Here is a 20,448-nt window from a genome sequence, read left to right as displayed (position 1 = left end):
TGACTCTGGCTTGGCTATCACAAACAATGTGATCTCGGGCATGCTATTTAAACGCCAAAGGACCCTGTCTCCTCGTCTGTTTCATGAGAAATTTGGGTTGTGCTCTCTCAGATTCCCTCTTATTACCTCCTCACATCTCCCTCTCTGCTTTCTTCTCCATACCTGCTCTGAAGAAAGGCTTCATTAAAGTTGTTCAGAAGCCAGATTTCATGAACTCAGAATTCTGTCTTCGTTCAAGTAAGATAGAACAAGGCCACTGTGGTCAGGCTACCAGGAAAGAGGGGAAAGAAAAGATTCTTCCTCTGGTGGTGTGGGACAATCAGGGAATACCTGAAAACATCTCTGATTCCTAGAAATCATACAGGATTGAGATGTACATGAGAGATGGCTTGAGAAAAACTTGATGTTGGGGCACCTGGGTAGCTCAGTGGGTTAAGCCTCTGCCTTCAGCTCAGGGCATGATCTCAGGGTCCTGGGATCGAGCCCCGCGTCGTTGGGCTCTCTGCTCAGCAGGGAGCCTGCTTCCACCCCTTCTCTGCCTGCCTCTCTGCCTACTTGTGATCTCTCTCTCTGTCGGATAAATAAATAAAATCTTTGAAAAAAAAAAAAAGAAAGAAAGAAAAACCTGATGTTGATGGTTTGTGTAAGAAGTTTCGGGGCGGGGGGGAGGAAGCTGTGGAGAAAAAAAGAGACTGAGCAGGGAGTGATGCAGACAGAGGTGACTAACCCAGAGGCTGAGACTGGGCAGGATGAGAGGACACAGTGCAACCTGTCACCCATGGAATGAAGGCATAATTAGGTGCCAGGGAAAGAAGAAAAAGGCAGAGAGGGAAAGGAAAGGTTTCTGAGAACATGGAGGGCCTTTTCAATGAGACCTATCAAAAGATAGAAGATCACTAGAGAATACCAGAGATTGGAAGAAAAATGGAAGATCTGGACACTGGGTTGTGTGGTGTGGCCATCTGGCTCCGTGAGAGGAAGAGCAAGGAACAATCCACCTTCAGGGAGACCCAGAACAGGAAGGAAACATTTTTGCTGCCCTATTTGTGCCTCTCACCCTGGCTCATGGGAGGCTCCACCATCTCATGTCACATCATTTTCCTAATTTTCTTCACAAAGATGGCCGTACCCAAGAACACTGTCATGGAGAACGCTCTGGAATGGTAGGGCCTTAGCTTGGCCACGTATGGCATCTGAGATCTTAGGCCAATGTCACTCAAACACTCTGGACTTCAGGATCCTCATTTGTAAAATAGGGAGAAAAAGAGCATCTCTGAGAAAATTGTGAAGAGTAAGGAAGATAACGTAGATCGAACACCACACACACACACCAGCAGCCAGTCGTATTCCACATGTGACGGTGGTGGTGGTGGTGGTGGTGGTGATAGAGAAGGTGGGAGAGGAGGAGGAAGCAGAAGAAGGGGAGAAAACGTAGGAGCAATGACCACTAGAACAACTGGCGAACCCCTTTAGTTACCCAGAATCAGGAAAGCTCCAAAATGCAAGTGTTACAGTTTTCCATAAACATAGTCCACAGGACTGAGAGGCAGCTCTGCTCCTCTGGGAGTCCTCACGTCACGAACTTGGGCTAAAGCCTTCCTTATTCAGCCCCTCCCACCGTTTCCCCACAGTCTGAAAATTCCAGATCATTTAGAGAAAGACCACACTGAACTGTACATTTTCACTATCTGAGAAGAAAGGTTTATCAAGCAAATTAACAGAGCAAATAATACATTCGTAGTAATATTTTGACACTGAGGGAACAGTTTCGGGCAAGCGGTAGCACTCATTTCTAACCAGCAGATGATGTGGGACACAAGTCATTTCTGCCTCTTCATTGGGGCTCATCCTGAGACAGCCCGGCAAGCCACACTTCATCAGTCTGGTTCCTGTATGTTCAGAAATAAATCAAAATGTGTTGGTTGTTTAATAGGCTATAATTCTAACTTCTCGCCCTGTCTAGTCTTTCTCGGCCCCAAATACTAGGTTTGGCAGGGAACGGTCTTTAAGTGGGGCCTCTCCTGGCGTGGGAACCCTGAGTACACTCACACTCATTCTATTCAACAAATACACACAGAGATTGGTGTCTTACACACGTCTAACAACAAATACAGCAGTGCCGGACTCTGCCTGAAAACAAACTCCAGTCTTTTCTCTAAAGTAGCATTCACAGGGAAAAATATGCCGTTTGTATACCTCGAACCCTAGGGGGCTTCATTTAACACTGAGCCACTCAGCTGGGAGAACCACACCAAAGGGCAACTTTTTAAAAATGGGTAATAAAACGAAACTGCTCTTCCCCCCAGTTACTCCCAACAACCCTGTGCCTCCTCGCCCTTTACCTTCCCCAGTAAAGTAAAGTAAACACAGCTTAACGGAGATGCACAGACTTTCTTTCAGCTCTGTCTTCCTCTGGTACCCACACTTGGGCTCCTTCTTCCCTCCGCTGACCCATGTGAAGGAAGTCCGCTACTTCTCTAGGAGCAGCTGTCACGTTTTTAGCTGTTTGGGACAGGAAGCTTACTACACACAAATTAGGGTATACGTTTGGCCGCCCCTGGAGAAAAGAGCCTACGGCCCACTCAAGATTTCCTCGGAAAAGGACCCCGATAACAGGCTCAGTACCCTCGGTTCAAAGCAGAGGTACCAGACTGCTCACAGGCTATAAAAAAAGAGTTGCTGCATCCCGCCCACCCTGTCTTTGGCCGTACCTCCAAAGGGCTCACAGCAGGATCTTGAAAAGATCATGGCACATCTACGCCCACCACAGCTTTATTCCCAACAGCCATGAGATGGAAGCAATGAAATCTCCAACAGATGAATGGATTAAAAAAAAAAAAAATGTGGCATACATGTAAAACAGAATAGTATGCAGCCTTAAAGCAAGACAGAAATCCTATCCCATTCCACGATGCAGGGGAACCTCCCGGATGTTACAATTACCAAAGGAACAAGACTATAGGATTCCACTTACATAAAGTATCCTAAGTGGTCAAAACCGTAGAAACAGAAAATAGAGCGGAGGCGACCGAGGCCGGCAGGAGGGGAGAAGGGAAATTAGTGTGCAGTGGGTACAGAGTTTCCGAGCTGCAGGATGAAAAAGTTCTAGAGATCTGTTGCACAACAGTGTGAATATACTTATCACCACAGGACTGCATGCTTCGCAACGGTTAAGATAGTAAATTTCATGTTGTGTGTTTTTTACAATAAAAAAGACTATTGTTGCAAAGAGTGGTACAAATCCAAGTCCGTCAAGCCCTTCTTCCCTGATCCCCTACTCCTACTACTTCCTCTTCTCACATCCAACAATATACCCACTGGGCCCAGTGCTCCCCCCACACACATCTTCCTTGGCACATACCTCCGTGCCCTCATACCAGCTGGCTTGGGATTAAAATGGACCAAGCTAGGAAGTGCCAGAGAGAGTGCAGTCTATTGTATCGAATTTCCTTGGCCTTTTATAGGGATGCACCATGGACCCAGGAAAGGCAGTGCAGGGGGCTGAGAACGAGGCTTGTGTTGCTCTAAAGCTGGCTGGGTCGCCAATTAGCTGAAGCAAGCCATTCCCTTCTCTGGAGCTTCTCTCTATAAAAATACAAGCTGGCCCAGGTGATCTCTGAGGTCTCTGTTCTGAGAGCCTAAATAAGTTCCCCAGTTCAGTTGTCCAAGAAACTGGGGAAAACCAGAAAGCCCGCTAATCTGAGTCTTCCCAAGTGATTCTTAAGGCCCTTTGTCATCTTTTACTCAATTGCCTTATCTGTTTTGATACACAAGCTTTTTTAAAAAAATTTTATCAAAATAATAAAAATAGTATCATCATACCAACTTATAACCATTTTTGGACAAACATCCAGAGAGTGCTCTAGGCCTCCCTGAGACAGCAGCATGGCCCTATTAAAGACTTCACAGAAGCTAACAGATGAAAAGTGTTAAGTCACCTCCTGGTACACAGGGACAGACAGAGGAAAGGGCGCTGACCTCCTCCCATGCCTTGCTTCAAATCAGCAAACATTACTGAGAAACAGTTCTGTGCCAGCTGCCAGGCTAGGTACTGGGACACACAGATAACCATCGCTAAACCCAAGGAGCTCAGAGTCCAGTAGGGAAGACCTGGAGTGTCCCAGTTAGTAGCAAAATAAAAAGAGATTTCTTTCTGCTGAGAAAGCCAACTATCCTGGAGAATAAAGGCACAGGGAGGGCAGGGAAAGGGGGAAGGGACAGGTAGGCCACCAGGTCTGGTAACCTGGACAACCCTTACTAAAGCACCACGCCAAGAAGCAAAGGACTGTGTTGGCTGGGCCATCACCACTTTCCACAGCAAGTCGGCTGAACTTAAAACCAAACAGGTGACTTGAAGGTGAAGGCCGATAATGGAAAGGACAGCCTCCTCCTTTCTCCCATGACCTGCACAGTCAGCCTCTCAGTCCTCTGAAAAAAATTATTTAGTTTTTTTTTATACAATCGGTTATCCCTGTCCTTACATTTGAGCCACCTCCCTGGTCAGCAAAAGGAGGCATTTAAACTCTCAGATGAGAGATGTCGGTACACACACGGGGCAGCCCAGTACAGAAACGGTGGGGCTCCCTGCCAGTTTGGGTAACCTTGGGCTAGTCAACCTGTCTTCTGTGTACAATGTGTGTCTGATATTCCCTTCTCTTCGGTGATGAAAAGATGCCTACGAAGCGCAAAAGAAATATGAAAAGTGCTTATCAGGCATTCGATGTCAACCATCACCGGGGGAACGATATACACAAAGGCGTCACGAATTGACTGATTCAAAAACTTTCACCTTGGAAGCTGCACCTAAATTGTACACTAGGCTTTTCTAGAAGAACAGACACTGCTCAGAAGGCAACCAAGTGCTTCCTTCTGTGGCTGCCTCTGGTCAGGCTCCTCCGTGCTCCATCACACCAGCTGCTTGTAAGGAATGGGAGCAAGCGAGGACGGTTTCAGGAGTGGAGCAGAGGAGTGAGGGAAATCTCTCCACACAGGGGGAGCCTTCCGCATCCCATGTCTTCGATACATCAGACTCGTCAGCTCATCCTTGAAAGCTTCTGACATTCCTTCTCTGCTCCACAGAAAAGTTATTGTTTACTGGACTCTAGAAGCCATCCCCGTTCTTGCTTGTGGGTTACCAGCAAACATTTTTTATTATGCAGTCACTGTACCACATTCAAGGACTAAATGAAACACGGCACACATCACCAGAACATTTTCAGATGACCCGGAATAATCCCAAGTCCTTGATCTGCAGCACTTATTATCGGAACACCGTGAATTCAACAAACTCTTTGGAAAAAACACACTTCACGTGTGTGCCCCTGAACATACACACAATCTAAGCCGACCGTCACATACTGGCTCCGTGAAGAGCCATTCAAATAAAAGTGATACTTTCGTTACTCGTGAAGAGTATTCAATCTATTTTAATTACATAGAAATACACAGTCATGAAAAGAGGCACCTAAAAAAAAAAAAAAAAAAAACTGAAAGGATAAGCAATAAGGCAAAAAATGATAAGCAAACTGTGGCTGCAATTTTTATGTCACATTTAGGACAGTGTTCTGTCTGGGTTTGGAGAGTGATTTCATACGTCTGTGTAAGAAAAGGGGCTGCTGAACTCTTCCCACTAGAGTAGGATGAAATGAGCCACTTAGTAGCACTTCTGCCTGCAGCAAACAAGAAATAAGCCCATCAGAACAGTGGGGACATACCTTCTCTTTAAGAGAGGTATCAAGAAAAGTCACAGAGAGAATTGCTTTTTGTTTGTTTTCATCCAAAAATTACGGCCCCGTAGTTGGTCCACATCTTACTGATGTGGAATTTATTGCTATCAAACTAAATACAATTTACTGATTTAATACCCTATTATTTAGTTACCTCCGTTTGTGTTATGAAGTATCAAATTAGATTATCCATACCGTGCTCATTGTAGAATCTAATTTATACAGCAACAGAAACTAGTTTTGAAGTATCCAACTACCTTTAAGTTACCTTTAAGTGACCCTCCCCCTTCCCCCCACCACAGCCAGAGACATTCTGCTGCCTCCCGGGTATCTACAAACACTGAAGCCCCAAAGTGCCACTGGGCATTTTTGTGAGGCAAAAACAAAGAAACCCAACTCACTTTTTTAGTTCACACTATCTTTACGCGAAAATCCACAAAAATCTCACCTGATGAGAAACACCAAAACCTGAGACTAATTATGAAAACTAGTAAGCAAATCTAATGAAATACTGTTTCCCTTCAACAGATCCTATTGGAAAAGCAGTGTTGAAACAGAAAAGGTTCCTCTAATTCCCCTGAGATGAGGAAAATAGGTTATTTGTTCATTGTTTCTGCAGCGTCCATGCAATGAGCCCATATTAAATGGGCCAAGCAGAAAACAAACAAACTTCAGTAGCTTCAGCCTCTCACAGAAGCAGAACGCTTTTCCACCTGGGGACTGATGGAACAGTGAAATGAACAAAGTGCACAATAAATGCAGCCATGGGAAAAATAATTGGGAGAAATAGACAAATCACCCTGCCTCCTCACGGTGGCAAACTTTACAACTTTTTAGAAACAACAAACCACAGCACCACCAGCTCTATAGACACATACATATAGACATATACACACGACTACTTGGAAGCCAAGTACAGTGTTTGCAAACATCCACCATCCTGCATTTACAATACTGCAAAACACCGCCAGAAAGCCGGGAGGTTTCTACTCTTCGATATCCTCTGCACTGTCAAACAGGGAAGGTCATTTTGTCTGGTCACTTAGATAATTCTCTCTGTCCCTCTCTGCATCACAGGAGTTTTCTACTTTGGGATTATTCAACTTTCACATGCATGGGAGTAAAATAACCATTCGACAACTTATTTACCTCGGTTTAAAAAAGAAAGAGAGAAATTCATTGTGCAAATGCCCAGTAAAAGCTGACACCAGGACTGTCTCTCCGACAGTGGTTGCAAGTACAATCAGAAGAGGGGAAAAAATCCAGTCTGATCTGACCCAGGCAGTCCTTGGGGTGGGGGGGATTGCATCCCCAACGGGGGTTGAAGAACTTTTTTTTTTTTTTCTTAAGGAGACCACCCCTCGGGAACAAAAGTTACATTTCAGTCACATGTCGGGAGTAGGAGCAGGAGCAGGGTTTTTTTTTTTTCTTTCTTTCTTTCTTTTCTCTTCTTTTTTTTTTTTTTTTTTTACAAAAAGCGCACTAATTACGGGGGTGTTTTACAGTTCCAAAGACCACTCGGGTTCCTCCTGGCCAATTGTGACGGGCACTTAATTGTCAAAAAGAAAGGGGATGGGGAGGGGGGCAAGGAGCCGAGAGGGGGCTCGGCGTGGGGAGCAGCAAGGTTACACCAAAGGGTACAGCCGCCGTCGCGAGCTGCATCTCCTTCCCCGGCGCCCCCCAAATAATTCCCCGCGACCGGAGCAACTGCCACAGCCCCCTCGGAGGAGCCCAGCCCGAGTGCCCCGGCCGGTGCAGCTCAAGGTTTTCGAGCACAGAGAGGGAGGGGGAGAAGATCTTTACCTTAATGCTACACTGAGCAGGAGTCTCAGACATGTCTCACAGCGAGAGAGATCAGGAAGTTCTCAGTTTTTTTCCACTTTCCTTTCCTCTCCCCAACCCAGAAGCGCTCCACGGCCAGCCGGACGCGGTCATTTAAGAAGTTTCTTGCAGCATCTCTCCCGGCAGCCGCCCCGGGGGTCTGCGAGCGCGCGGGGCGGGGCGGGGCGGCCGGCGGAGTTGGGTGCGCGGGGCGGCGGGGGCGTGGGAGCCGGGCCCGGAGCGCGGCGGCGGGGTCTGCAGGTCGCGGCGCGGCGCGGCGACCCGGGGCGCAGCCCGGCCGGCCTCCCGCTCTCTCCTCCCACCCGCGGCCGGCGCCCCCGCCCCCTGCCCTCCCGCCGCTCTCCCTCGCTCTCTCGAATGTTTTCCTTCCTGGAAGAGAGAAACTGAAAGGCAGAACTGAGAAAGCTCTTTGCTCATTGATCTTGAGAGTTTCAGTGCAGAAACTGACGTGAATTCCCAGCACTGAGCTCTGCCTCTTAAAGGAGCCACCAGGAAATAAAAGCTCGGGTTACAGCCCGGCATCGGGGAAATAAAAGCCGGGCGGGGGGAGGGGCGGCGGCGGCGGAGGGAAGCCGGGGGAGCGGGGCCGCGCGAGGCCGCGGCCGCCGGCGGAGCGCGCGGCGCAGCGCGCCCCCCCACAGCCCGCGCCCGCCCCGCCACCAGCGGCGCGGCCCACGCGCGCCCGCCGCGAGCCCCTCCGCCGGCCGGGGAGTCGGGCTGTCCGGGCGCCGCCGGGCGATCGCCCGCTCTAGGGAGACACGTTGGGAAAAAACGTTACGCTGGGGCCCCAGGAACCACCAGACGGGTTTTCGTGAAACGCCTCCCACAGTCCCCGGCTCCGTCCCTTAGAGACACCGAAATGCAGCCGGGCTCTCCCCCACACACACACACCCCGCCCCCCTGCCCGAGCGCGGAGGCGAGGAGAATCAACATCTAGGAAGGGGCATTCCGGTCAGGACGCGGAACCCCGAGGAGGAAATAAAACAATAGCCTTTGTTCTGCTTCTCGACCGCTGCCTCTTTAAGAGAATCCACCAGGAAATGGGAGATCGGGTTACAGGCTGCACACGGGGAAATGTGGGAGAGCGCGAGCGCCCGAGCGCGACGCCGCCGCAGACAAAGCCGGGCGGCCGCGCCGCAGACGCGGGGGACGGCGGGCGTGGGGGGATTCCCCGCGCCGGTGGGCGCCCCGGGAAGTGCAGGCGCCGCGCGTGCCCGCGGGGGGGCGGGGTGGAGGGATGAAGCGGCCGCCGCGGGCGCTGCCCCAGCCGAGCACGCGTGCTGGGGAAGGGAAGGCTGCGGGGCAGTTCTAGCAAAGGCGGTTGAGTTCCTTTTCCTGACAACCCCCCCCACCTTCCTGCCGTTTCGAAATCCGCTGTCCATTTAAAGAAATAGCGGCCGCCACCAACCGAAAGAGGTGACTCAACGGCGAAGTTGACAGGACGTGTTCCTGAACAGAATCCCCACTCCCAGGGACCGCGTCTCTGAAACCGTCATTGGCCGGTGGGATGACCCTGGGGTGCTGCCAGGGGAGGAATATTTGGCTGGAAAAACAACCGAGGGGAAGTAAAAGCCGGCGGGGCTGAGGGTTCTAGCCTTGAGCACATGTGGTCTGATCACTGTTATTTTTATTGTCATTCACAGTCTCTTAAAATGCTCTGAAGTGGCTGCTGCGAAACACTGAGAACATAATTACGTTTTAAATTCTAAGCGCTTCTGATACACACAGGGGTTTAGTGTGTGGATGTGTGTTATATCACAAATATACAATTACAGAGATGTACCTAATGTGTGTATATCTACGTGTAAAACAGGACGGATTTCCCAGATCCCTACCCTACAGATTTTTTCCTACTCATTTATCTTCAACTCTCCACATTATAAAACGTGTTCAGATCTCTTCATGCACTCATCGGGAAATTCTGAACCAGAACTGATTAAAAGGGGTTAGAGTGAAAAAGAGTCCTATTGCTGGAAAGATGGGAATTACGGGGTTTTGTGAGCTTCCAGGGATCTTAACAGTTTTTGTCACCCGTAGTCCTATCTTCCCCAAGAGACTGCATGTCCACACCGACTCCTCTGCCTTCGATCACCTGCCACCCACTTCTATCCTTCACACACAAAAACCCGACGCACCCTCCCCCAGCAATTATCTATCTGCCTTTGATCCCTCTACTAATGTTGCAGACATTGATTCTGATGTCCCATTGCTGGATTAAATCCTATAAACCTCTGTATCCCTTACTTATCAATAAGATTCTCGGCAACTCAGCTTCTGTAGAAGGTGGGGAATGGTAAAAGGTGGGTACCTATCTCATAAGATTCTTGTATTAAATGAGCAAATATATACAAAGTGCTTATTTACCTGAGTACTTGCTACATATAATATGTGCTCAATGTTAGCTACAATTACTTAACCTCAAAACTAAGTTTAACTCTCAGCTTCTATTTCTATCTCCTCTTTACCTTCTCCAAGTGACTCAGAGAAGTAGTAATTTGAATTAGAAAGTATGTGATTCCGAAGCAAAACAACAGTTGTGGAAAACTGTGCATTTAGACCAGAGGCTGGCAATCTCTTTCTGTAAAGGGCCAGATACAAAATATTTTAAAGTTTGTGTGCGAAGAGGCAAAACTGAAGACATTATGCAGATACGTCTATAACAAGACAGAAATTAAATATCCTCATTATGGACAAAAGGTATAGTAATAATGGTAATCAATTCTAATAATGAAAGGAATGGGATTCCTTTGGGAGGGGGAATAATATTTTACTTAGTTGAAACCAATTCAGAGTAAGGGTTCTCTATCATCAAAACTAATTGTTTATATCTTTATCCGTTTTTCTGTTAATGCTGATCTGTAATGAAATTTTACATATTTCATTTTTGAAAATATTTTTTCACCCCATAGGTGCTGACAAATAACCCATGAGCATATGGTTTTACTTAAGTGTATTTGTTGCTTAGAAGGCATTTATACAATTCTATTAAAATTCTATTAAGTTCTCTTGATACTTCCCCTCCGCATGCAATTACATTGCAGGTTAATCACTTTCAATGGAAAATTAGGTGGAAATGCTCAGTTGCACAGTTAAGTGGATTTTAAGTATGGAAATTTCCTTTTCACTTGCATCATAATCCACAAACCACTACTTCGGAAAAATGTAACTGCTGAAAATTTGTGTTGGAATGGAGATCTTGCTTCTTGTTTTAACTTTTGATGGCATGGGAAGTTTACAAAGCAGCTCGAGATTATTTGTGATTGCAACAGTGTTAGTCATGTCAAAATGATCTAACTGCAGTATATACTTTACACATAGCTCTGTTTTGCCTTGTGGTTTTAGGTTGAATTAATGAAAAACATCGAGTCTGTGGCCAAAGCTAATTTCCAAAGACATTCAGTGTTCAGTAATCATGGTTGGGAGAAGTTTTCACTTATTCATTCCCACTTGTCAATTGTTTCTCTATTCCTTTTCCTGCATCTTTGGTAAATTGGATATTTTTTTCATATTCCATTAAAATTCCTACATTGTCTTTGTAGCTTTTCTCCTGTTAAATATAGCGGTCCTCTAGAAATTACAGTTTGCCTCTTCAGTTACAACAACCTATCTTCAAATAATACTATTCTATTTTAAGAATATATAAGAAACTTACAACAGCCTAATTCCATTTATCCCTCTCTCATATTTATGATATTGGCATATATTTTACTTCTGTGTTTTATTAAATCCACCATACGTTGTTGGTAGGGGGGTTGATATTTTAAAAATTATGTATATATGGGGGCGCCTGGGTGGCTCAGTGGGTTAAGCCACTGCCTTCAGCTCAGGTCATGATCTCAGGGTCCTGGGATCAAGTCCCGCATCAGGCTCTCTGCTCAGCAGGGAGCCTGCTTCCCTCTCTCTCTCTCTCTGCCTGCCTCTCTGTCTACTTGTGATCTCTGTCTGTCAAATAAACAAATAAAATCTTAAAAAAAAGTTATGTATATATGAATATAATGAAGGTACTGAAATATGTCTTTTTTATTTGTCCAGATATTTGTCCTTTCTGATACGTTTTATTTCTTCCTGCAGCTGTGGCTTCATTTTTCTCTGGCCTCGAGAACTTTCGGCATTTCCTGCAATACTGTCTATTGGTGATGCAGTCTCTCTCAGCTTTTGTCTATGTGAGGATGTCTTTATTTCACATTCACTTTTGAAGGATAATTTTCAGTGTATATAAAATTTTAGTTTGACAGATTCTTTTTCCGTTTGGCACTTTAAATACATGATTCTATCTCTGTCTCCATTATTTTTTTTATTAAAAGTCATTTGTAGTTCATATTTTAACTCCCTGTGTACAGTATGTTTTTTTCTCCAGCTGCTTTTAAGGTCTCTCTAAATTTGGCTTTCAAAATTCTAATTGTGATGTGCCTAAGTGTGGTTTCCTTTGCATTTATTCTTCTTGCTATTGGTTGCAATTCTAGCTTGGGAAAAGTCTCTTCTGTTACCTTGCTGAATATTGTTTCTGCCCGTTCTCTCTCTCCTCTCCTTTTATTACTCCAGTGGTACAAATATTAGACCACATGATGTTGCGCCATAGATCTAAAATACTCTGTTTTGTTTTACTTTTTTTCCTCCTTCTCTTTCAATTTGGATACCTTCCTTCTATTTATCTCTTTTTAAATTTCTTTCCTCTGTATTCTCCACCTCTTAAGCCAGCCCATCTAACTAATTGTATTTTTTATTTTTAGCATTTCCATTTTTTACACTCTCCATTACTTTTCTGAAGTTGCCCATATCTTCATACATGGCTTCTTCCTTTAGGTCCTGTAGCATTTTTGTCATACTGTGATAATTCTAAAATCTGGACTATTTCTTGGTTAACTTGATGTTTTCCTTTCTTTTATTTTAAGATTTTTATTTATTTATTTGAGAGAGAGAGCTCAAGCGGTGGGGGGGGGGGGTGAAGCACAGAGGAAGAGAGAGAAGACTCCCCACTGAGCAGGGAGCCCCATGTGGGGCTCCATCCCAGGACCCTGGATCACAGTTGACTGAGCCTCCAAGTCACCCTGATGTTTTCCTTTCTTGACCATGGGTTACATTTTCTGGGTTTTTTATGTGCCTTGATATTGTTTATTATGTGCAAATATTGTTTTAGAGCTCTTATTCTCAGCTTTTCTGCTCTGCTTGATGTCTTCCTGAGCTTTAAGCCTTGGAGGGCGATCTCAGTTCTCCCCTGCTCCCACTCTCAGTCTTTCTTAGCTGACTGCCTGGAGGGCCAGGGGTCTTCTCTCAGCCCTTTTACCCCTCTATAAGACTTTATTAGTTGAAAACCCAGTGTATCTCTGATCATTTCTCCCAGGTTTCTGCATGGCCCTTGTTTGTTGTGGTCCCACCTGTTTGTGACAATCACAGAAAGAACTGTGAGGTAGTATAGTTTCTTCTGTGCCTATGGCTCCTCTGGGTTCTAACCTATGCACTGTCCATGCACTGCCATCAAAATTAGCTAAAAGTTAGGCTGATTTCTCCTTACCGTCATAGACAGTGAGTTACTCTTCCCTCCACTTCAGTCAGGGGTGAGAACACTGCATCTCTTTTCTCTCATCTGATGGATTGTCATCTCCTAAAATTTAGTTCACTTAGGTTTATTTGTCCTCTCATTTCTCTGATTTAAAAAAAAAAAAAAACTAGAATTATGTAGATTATTTGGTCTGTATTGGGTGTAGGGAGTAAATTATGGTCTCTTGTGACTTTCTATGTACAAACTTGAAGAGAAGCCCAAATGTCTAATCTTTATTCTCCAAAAGAATGATGGGGAGGGTCAAGACCAGGGAAGAACATTAAGAATATATGGAAGTGGATGTGTTTAATTTAGAATACAAAGCCATTATCCTAATACAATTTTTTAAACAAAAACTGAAAATGACATTTTATTTTTTTAAAGATTTTATTTATTTGACAGAGAGATCACAATAAGGCAGAGAGAGAAAGAGAGAGAGAAGGAAGCAGGCTCCCCGCCAAGCAGAGAGCCTGATGTGGGGCTCGGTCCCAGGACCCTGAGATCATGACCTGAGCCAAAGGCAGAGGCTTAACCCACTGAGCCACCCAGGCGCCCCCAAAAATGACATTTTAAAGAATACAAACTACAATAAGAAATATCATCCATCTGTCTCTAAAAACTAGAATTCCTTGACCTAATGGACATACTTCTTTAAGAGGCATTTGTTAAAACTGATGGGGTGGGAAAGAAGAAGAGAAATGTACATACTTATGCAAATAAGACAAAGATTTTGAAATCTTGAGAATCACTTCCCTGAACTACTATTTACTTTATTATATCAGTCAGGGTGCAATCAGAGAAGCAGAATCATGTGGATATGTGTGTGTGCACTGTATTTTTTATATATGTGTATGTATGTGTGTGTATATATATATATAAATATATATATATAGTGATCCTGCTTCTTGCATGCTGACTAATATAGTAAAGGAAATATATATATGGCAGGCAGTTGGGAAGAGCAGATGGATGTAAAGTGGGTGAAATTAAGAACAAGATAGAATTCAAAAATATGATCCCATGGAGGATGGACTGATACCCATGTCATTGCCTCTGACTTTGATGGCCTGGGTGTCCAAACGAGTTGGGGTCCTTTGTCATGGAACTAAACACACACATACATGCACGCACACACACACACACACACACACACACACACCTGGCCTAGGAGTTGCAAAAAATTAAGGAGGACCTTGGCAAAGGTTGATCAGTCACAGACTCAGCTGCTGCCCCCCACCAATGAGGTGAGGCAACAGATAAATGACAACATGTGGGAGCCTCAAAATGTCTGCTGCTTAATTTTCACCCTACAAATCACACTCTCTCGCAGACCACCCTAAGGAAAACATACAGAGAAGTGAATTCTGGAGATATAGATAAACCTAGCCACGTGCTCATGTTACAGTCTCACTGCCTATAACAGCTTTCCGGGAGCCCCCTCTGACTGTTATATTCTGGAATTTTTCAGTACTCTGTCACATCTTTTCCGATTTAACCTTCAAACTATTCTCTTCCGTATGCCTTCCCTCTGTGGTTTTCTGATCTTTCCTATTAATACCACAATATTATCAAGCTCTAACTTAATGAACCTCAAAATAATTTTCGACGTGCTGCTCTCTTTTATGTCGTGTAATTGCATATTGCCAAATCTCTCTGTTTCATTACAGAGTCTCCTCTATCTCTCCAGTCCTATTCCCAGAAGAAGTGACTCTTCAGTTTGGATTATTGCCACTTCTCTTTTCCCACCATCAAACTTCTACGGTTCATCAATAATCTCCTGAATTTTTTATGTCTGCTCAAATCTCTTCCTCCATTACAGTTGTTTCCCCTTATCTGCAGGGGATACATTCCAAGATGCCCAGTGGATGCGTAAAACCACAGATAGCATTGACCCCTACTATGCTACGTTTTATTCTTATATATACATACATGCCTATGATAAAGTTTAATGTATAAACTAGGCACAGTAAGAGATTAACAACAATAACTAATAATAAACTAGAACAATTATAGTAACATACTGTAATAAAAGTTAAGTAAACACAGTCTTTCTCATAATATCTTACTGTCCTCATCCTTCTTCTTCTTGTGATGCTGTGAGATGATAAAATGCCAACATGATGAGACGAGATGAAGTGAGTGACACAGGCATTGTGAATTAGCATGAGGCTACCACTGACCTTCTGATGAAATGTCAGAAAGCGGATCATCTGCTTCCGGACCGCAGTTGACAGAGGGTGACTACAACCGTAAAAAGCAAAACCATGGATGGCGCGGGTGGGGGGGCTACTGTATTCCCATTTCTATCTTTATGTCTTGTCCTGTATTACTCACATTTCTACCCACACATGCAAACTGTGAAACTATTTGTTTTCTGTCAAGTAGTACCTGAAATTCACTTCTTTCATAAATCAGTGTCACACTATATAAGCAAAAGGTATCTGAAAGGTAAAGAGTTGGAATGCTGGAGTGCATGTATTACATGAAAACTGTTCACCCATCCCCTCATTATGACCCAGGAGGGTTCAGGAGACACTCCCTTCATCAAGCTTTAAAAAATGCATTGATGAAGCAACCACCATCATCCGTGTACAGTTTTGTATTGCCATTCCCTACAACCCATTAATGCTATCATTAAACCAGGATCCCTGAATTCAGTGGGGATGGTGGGATACTGGAGTGATGGGTGCCAAGTGACATGACCTAATGATCTTAATTACCAGAGATAAGGGAAGCATGGTTGCAATAATGGACAGAGCTAAAGGGGTCATCAGAATAGTTTGATCTTTGGCATTGGCTAATTTATTGTGATCTTCCTAGGATTCAAATATATAAACACCCTATAGTGTCTTACTTGATTTGTATATACCAAAAAACTCAAGTTTGGGGGAAAGAAATCTGGCTTGAATCCCCGAACAGATAGCCCTGGATCTGACTCCCAGGCTTGATTCAGTCTGGATCAAGTAGATGCAGAGCCCCTTAAATTAAGACGAGGCGAGACTCCTTGCAGAAGAATCCTGCTACACTGTAAACCTCCCACCCACCTTTCCCCAAAGACACTTGTGGCAACTTACTAGTATGATCGTATGTTAGGGGAGGGAAAATAACCAGAATTTGGGGTATTACTGTTTACTGGCTCTGAATTATCTCTGATTGCTGGAATCCCAAATATCACTGTGGTGTGAGAGTTTGTGAAGGGCCTAAGAAGTCAGGAAATAAATGGAATTTCGGCTTAAGCCCAACTCCTAGTGGACCTGGTGAAACCCACCCCCAAACCATGAGTATTTTCCCAGTTCTGAAATGCAGAGTTGCAATTTACATATTCGGCAAATGACAGAATCCCCACATTGTTCAAACCCCAAATTATGGAGTGAGGGCTTTCTGTCCCTAAACTACTTTCTGTCCCTAAAACTACTTTTACTTGCCCAAATAGTAAAGCAAAGGCAAAACAGCATTCTCAGAACCGTGCCACCACAAAGGCTTTCAAGAATGGACTTGTGGTGGTTTCTTCTACATTCCCATTTATTTCATCTGTTTGGCCTGTGAAGAAAAGCTAGATTTAGGGGAATGATGAGAGATTATAGTACACTTAATCAGGTCATAATTCCAATCACATCTGCTTTTCCAAATGAAGTTTCCATATTGGAGCAAACCAATACAATTCTTGGTACTTAGTATGCCACTCTTGATCTCATTAATACTTTTTCTCTTATCTCTCCTAATAAAGACTACAAAAAGCAGTTTGCTTCCACTGGTGGGGCTAACAATGCACTTCACTGTCCTATCTCAGGCTTTCATCAACTCGACAGCCCTCTATCATCACCCAGTCTGAAAATATCTTTATCGGCTCTCCATTCCATAAAATATCATCTTGGTCCCTTATACCAATGATAGCACATTGATTGGACCTGACGAGCAGGAAGTAGCAAGTATCTGATGAGTAAGAAATAAATTTCATGGAAGTTTGGGGACCTTCCACCTTAGTGATTGCCTCCTCTGTTCTGGGGCATGGTCTGGATATCTCTTCCACGGTAAAGAATAAATTGCCATACTTAGCCCTTCCTACTTCAAAGACAAAAAGACATTTAGTGAGTTTCCAGTTTTCGATAGTGCCCAGTGAGAGAAGGCTCTGTGAGAGGTTCAAGCTGTGCACCAAACCCTCTGGCACTTGAGCCCTCCGATCCAGAAGACCACTGATATTTGAAACGTCTGTGACAGATGGAGGTATTGTATGGGGCCCTGGCAGGATCATTGGTGAATTACAGCACAGACCTGTATTATTTGAAGCAACACTATGCCATCTTCTAAAGATGACTGTTGTCCTTTGAAGAACCAGCTTCTGGTTTGCTACTGGACCCTGGGAGAGACTGAATAATTGACTTTGGACTATCAAGTCGTCATGGAACCCCGACGGCTCATTTTGAAAGAGGCATTGTTTGACCCACTAAACCATTACACTGGGCACATGCAGCAGCACTGCGGCATGAGTGAAAGTAATGTATGTAAGACCAGGCTCAAGCGGGTCCTGAAGGTACAGGTAAGTTGCATGAGTAACTGGCTCAGATTCCCGTGGTTCTTATCCCTATTAACTGTCTCCTCTGTCTCCATCCACACCTCTGGCCTCCTGGGAATTTCTCTGGGTCCCACTATTCTGAGGAAGACAAAATTCAGGCCTGGTTACAGATGGGCTTTCAGGGTACACTAGCAACCCCAAAAGTGGACACCTGTTGCACCACCACCAGATCAAGAGAGGTCCTAACGATATTGGTTATGGAAAATCCTTCCCGGGGTCTGAAGTGGGTATAGATTTGCCTTTCCTGCCTGCAATGCTTCTGGCAAAATCATCTTCTGTGAACCACAAAATGTCTCATTCATCCTCATGGCATTCCTTTCTGAACAGAAAAGTGATTTTATACCAGATGAATGATAACAATGGGCTCAAGCTCATAGAATTCACTGGGCTTATCATGTTCTCCATCATTTTGAAGCAGTTGGCCTGATAGGTTTGGGGAATGGCCTTTTGAAGACTCAGTTGTGGTGCCAGATGGATGACAACACTTTTCAGGGCAAGAATAATGTTTTACAGGTTGCAATATACGCACTGAGTAAGTAACCACCATATGGTGCTTTTTATCACAGTTCCAAGAATTAAGGGATGGAAATGGGACTGTTCTTCTTATTAATAACTCTAATGGTCCACAAACAAAAACTGTGCTTCCCATTCCCTCAACTTTGTGTACTGTTGATTTAGAGGTCTTAGTCCCAAAGGAAAGGTGCTTTCAGTAGGGATACAAAAATGATTCCAGCAAACTCGAAGCTGGGACTGTAACGTGGCCATTCAGGCTTTCTCATGCCACTGAACCAACCAGTGAAAAAAAAAGAAAGTGGCTTACTATATTAGTTACTTGGTTGATCCTGCTCCTCAGGGGGAAATTGGGTTGCTACTACATGATGGGGGCAGAAGGGGACATCTCCAGGGACACCTCTTATACTCCTGTGTGCTATGAAGAAAGTCGACAGAAAGCCACAACAGCCCAATACAGTAGGACGGCAAATGATACACATCCTTCGGGAGTAAAGGTTTGGGTCACCCTCAAAGAAAGCCAACCGCTCACTGAGAGCAGAAAATACTAACTGGGTACAAAGGAGGTTGTAAATAGCAGCCATGACCATGTGAGCAACTGCGGATATGAGGATTGCAGTATTATGGGTATATTTTTTCATTTTCATTTTCATTTTTTCATATTCATATTATGGGTATATAAATATAGTCATACCTGTCTGTAGGTATGCATACACACCACTTTTTTCTTTTCTTCTCTCCCATTCTTCTACTATATAACACAACATACTGACTTTGTACATTACTATGTAAGTTACAAGATACCAAAGAAGGAGTGCAATCCAGCTATAAAACAAATGGACATCATCCGAAGATGGATCTCATTTTTGTGTATTCTTTGGGAAAGATCAGCGCCTTGTCAGCTGTGTGAGGGGTAGTTATATCTTCTTTAAGTGGAAGCATGATTTTGCTAATTTCTTCATTTGGAAGCAGTTAAAAGAAGATGTATAGCTATTCTAAATTGCGCTGTTTTCCAGAATTCCCTTTCTGTCATGGCTCTGAGTTAGCGTTGGCTGAAAGAAGAGCCTACATGAAACCTGGGAGGTAGAAGTGAAGTAGTAAACACTGCTTTCAGAAGTTTGTTGCAGTTAGATATGGTGATGGATAGATGCGTAATTCCCTGCTGGTTCCAAGCTTGTCCTCACTGTCCTGAAATTCCATGAGCAGTGCACAGAGACCACAAGTTTCCATAGACCTCCTGAAGAGTTCCCTTTGAGTGGCCTCACTTGGGCATCTGAACAGGATTGGCCTCTTAGGTTTCCCCAAAAGTTTCAACTGGTCCACCTACGCCATTGTTTATAGTTCATTGACTATTGACGGTATGGTCCATGCAGGAAGGACATGATAAATGCGTGATTTTTTTTCTTTTTGTTTATCAATGAATAATTAATTCTCTGTTATCTTCCCAAAGTGACCTCTTAGCTATTTCCCCAAGTATCTAAACTCATGGATTTGAACATATTTGATCTGTTTTTATGCATTGCAATCAGTGAACTTAGTGATGTTCAAATTGTCCATCTTCGGCCATCTATCGAGTTCTGATATATCATATTTTCATTATCACTTACTACAAAGTATTCTAAAATTCCGATACTATTTCTACAAAGTATTCTAAAACTCTGATACTATTTCTCCTTTGACCTATGCATTATTTAAAAGTATGGTTTCTGTGCTTGCTTCGGCAGCACATATACTAAAATTGGAATGATACAGGGAAGATTAGCATGGCCCTTGTGAAGAGTAACATGCAAATTCATGAAGCATTCCATATTTTAAATTAAAAAAATAAATAGATAAATATATAAATGTATGGTTTCCTTTTAAATATTCAAGAATGCAAAATTTTTACTAATTTTAACTTATTTCTAATTGACAGCTTACTTAGTTGCATCGTGCTTCAAAGATTACTGTCATTTGAAACCAATATTTTGAAATTTGTTGAGTTGTCTTATGCGTCCATGTATAGAGATCTACAAACTTATTCTATAAAAGGCCAGATAGTAGATATCTTAACCTTTGTGAGCTGTATTTTTTCTCCACCTTATCAGTTTTTACTTTATATAATTTGCTATTTTATTAGCTACACATAAGTTTAGAATTTTTATATTTTCTTCTTGAATTGAGCTTTTAAAAAACTATTATGAATCTCTCCCTTTATACTTAATAATTTTTAGTCTTAACACCTATTACTTCTGATAAAAATAGAGCCACATCAGCTT

The 20,448-nt window shown here is 43.7% G+C and overlaps 1 protein-coding gene and 1 non-coding gene across 5 annotated transcripts in view; one reads left to right on the top strand and one right to left on the bottom strand.

The window, feature by feature from the left end:
• The window catches only part of ETV6 (ETS variant transcription factor 6), a 232,327-nt gene extending 224,569 nt beyond the window's left edge, over positions 1-7,758 (bottom strand). For all 4 annotated transcript variants that reach the window (XM_059402612.1, XM_059402614.1, XM_059402613.1 and 1 more), the window contains exon 1: positions 7,530-7,758. In XM_059402612.1, the coding sequence (XP_059258595.1) occupies positions 7,530-7,562 (33 nt within the window). In that variant the 5' untranslated portion in view covers positions 7,563-7,758. The remainder of the gene's footprint in view (positions 1-7,529) is intronic.
• Positions 7,759-19,898: 12,140 nt separating this feature from the next.
• Positions 19,899-20,004, top strand: LOC132020994 (U6 spliceosomal RNA). Its single transcript, XR_009405182.1, has one exon. It is a non-coding gene; the product is annotated as a U6 spliceosomal RNA (small nuclear RNA).
• Positions 20,005-20,448: the final 444 nt, after the last annotated feature.

The sequence above is a fragment of the Mustela nigripes genome, chromosome 6 (assembly GCF_022355385.1).
Source record: "Mustela nigripes isolate SB6536 chromosome 6, MUSNIG.SB6536, whole genome shotgun sequence".
Classification (NCBI taxonomy): Eukaryota; Metazoa; Chordata; class Mammalia; order Carnivora; family Mustelidae; genus Mustela; species Mustela nigripes.
This window is presented reverse-complemented; position numbering and strand designations above follow the sequence as displayed.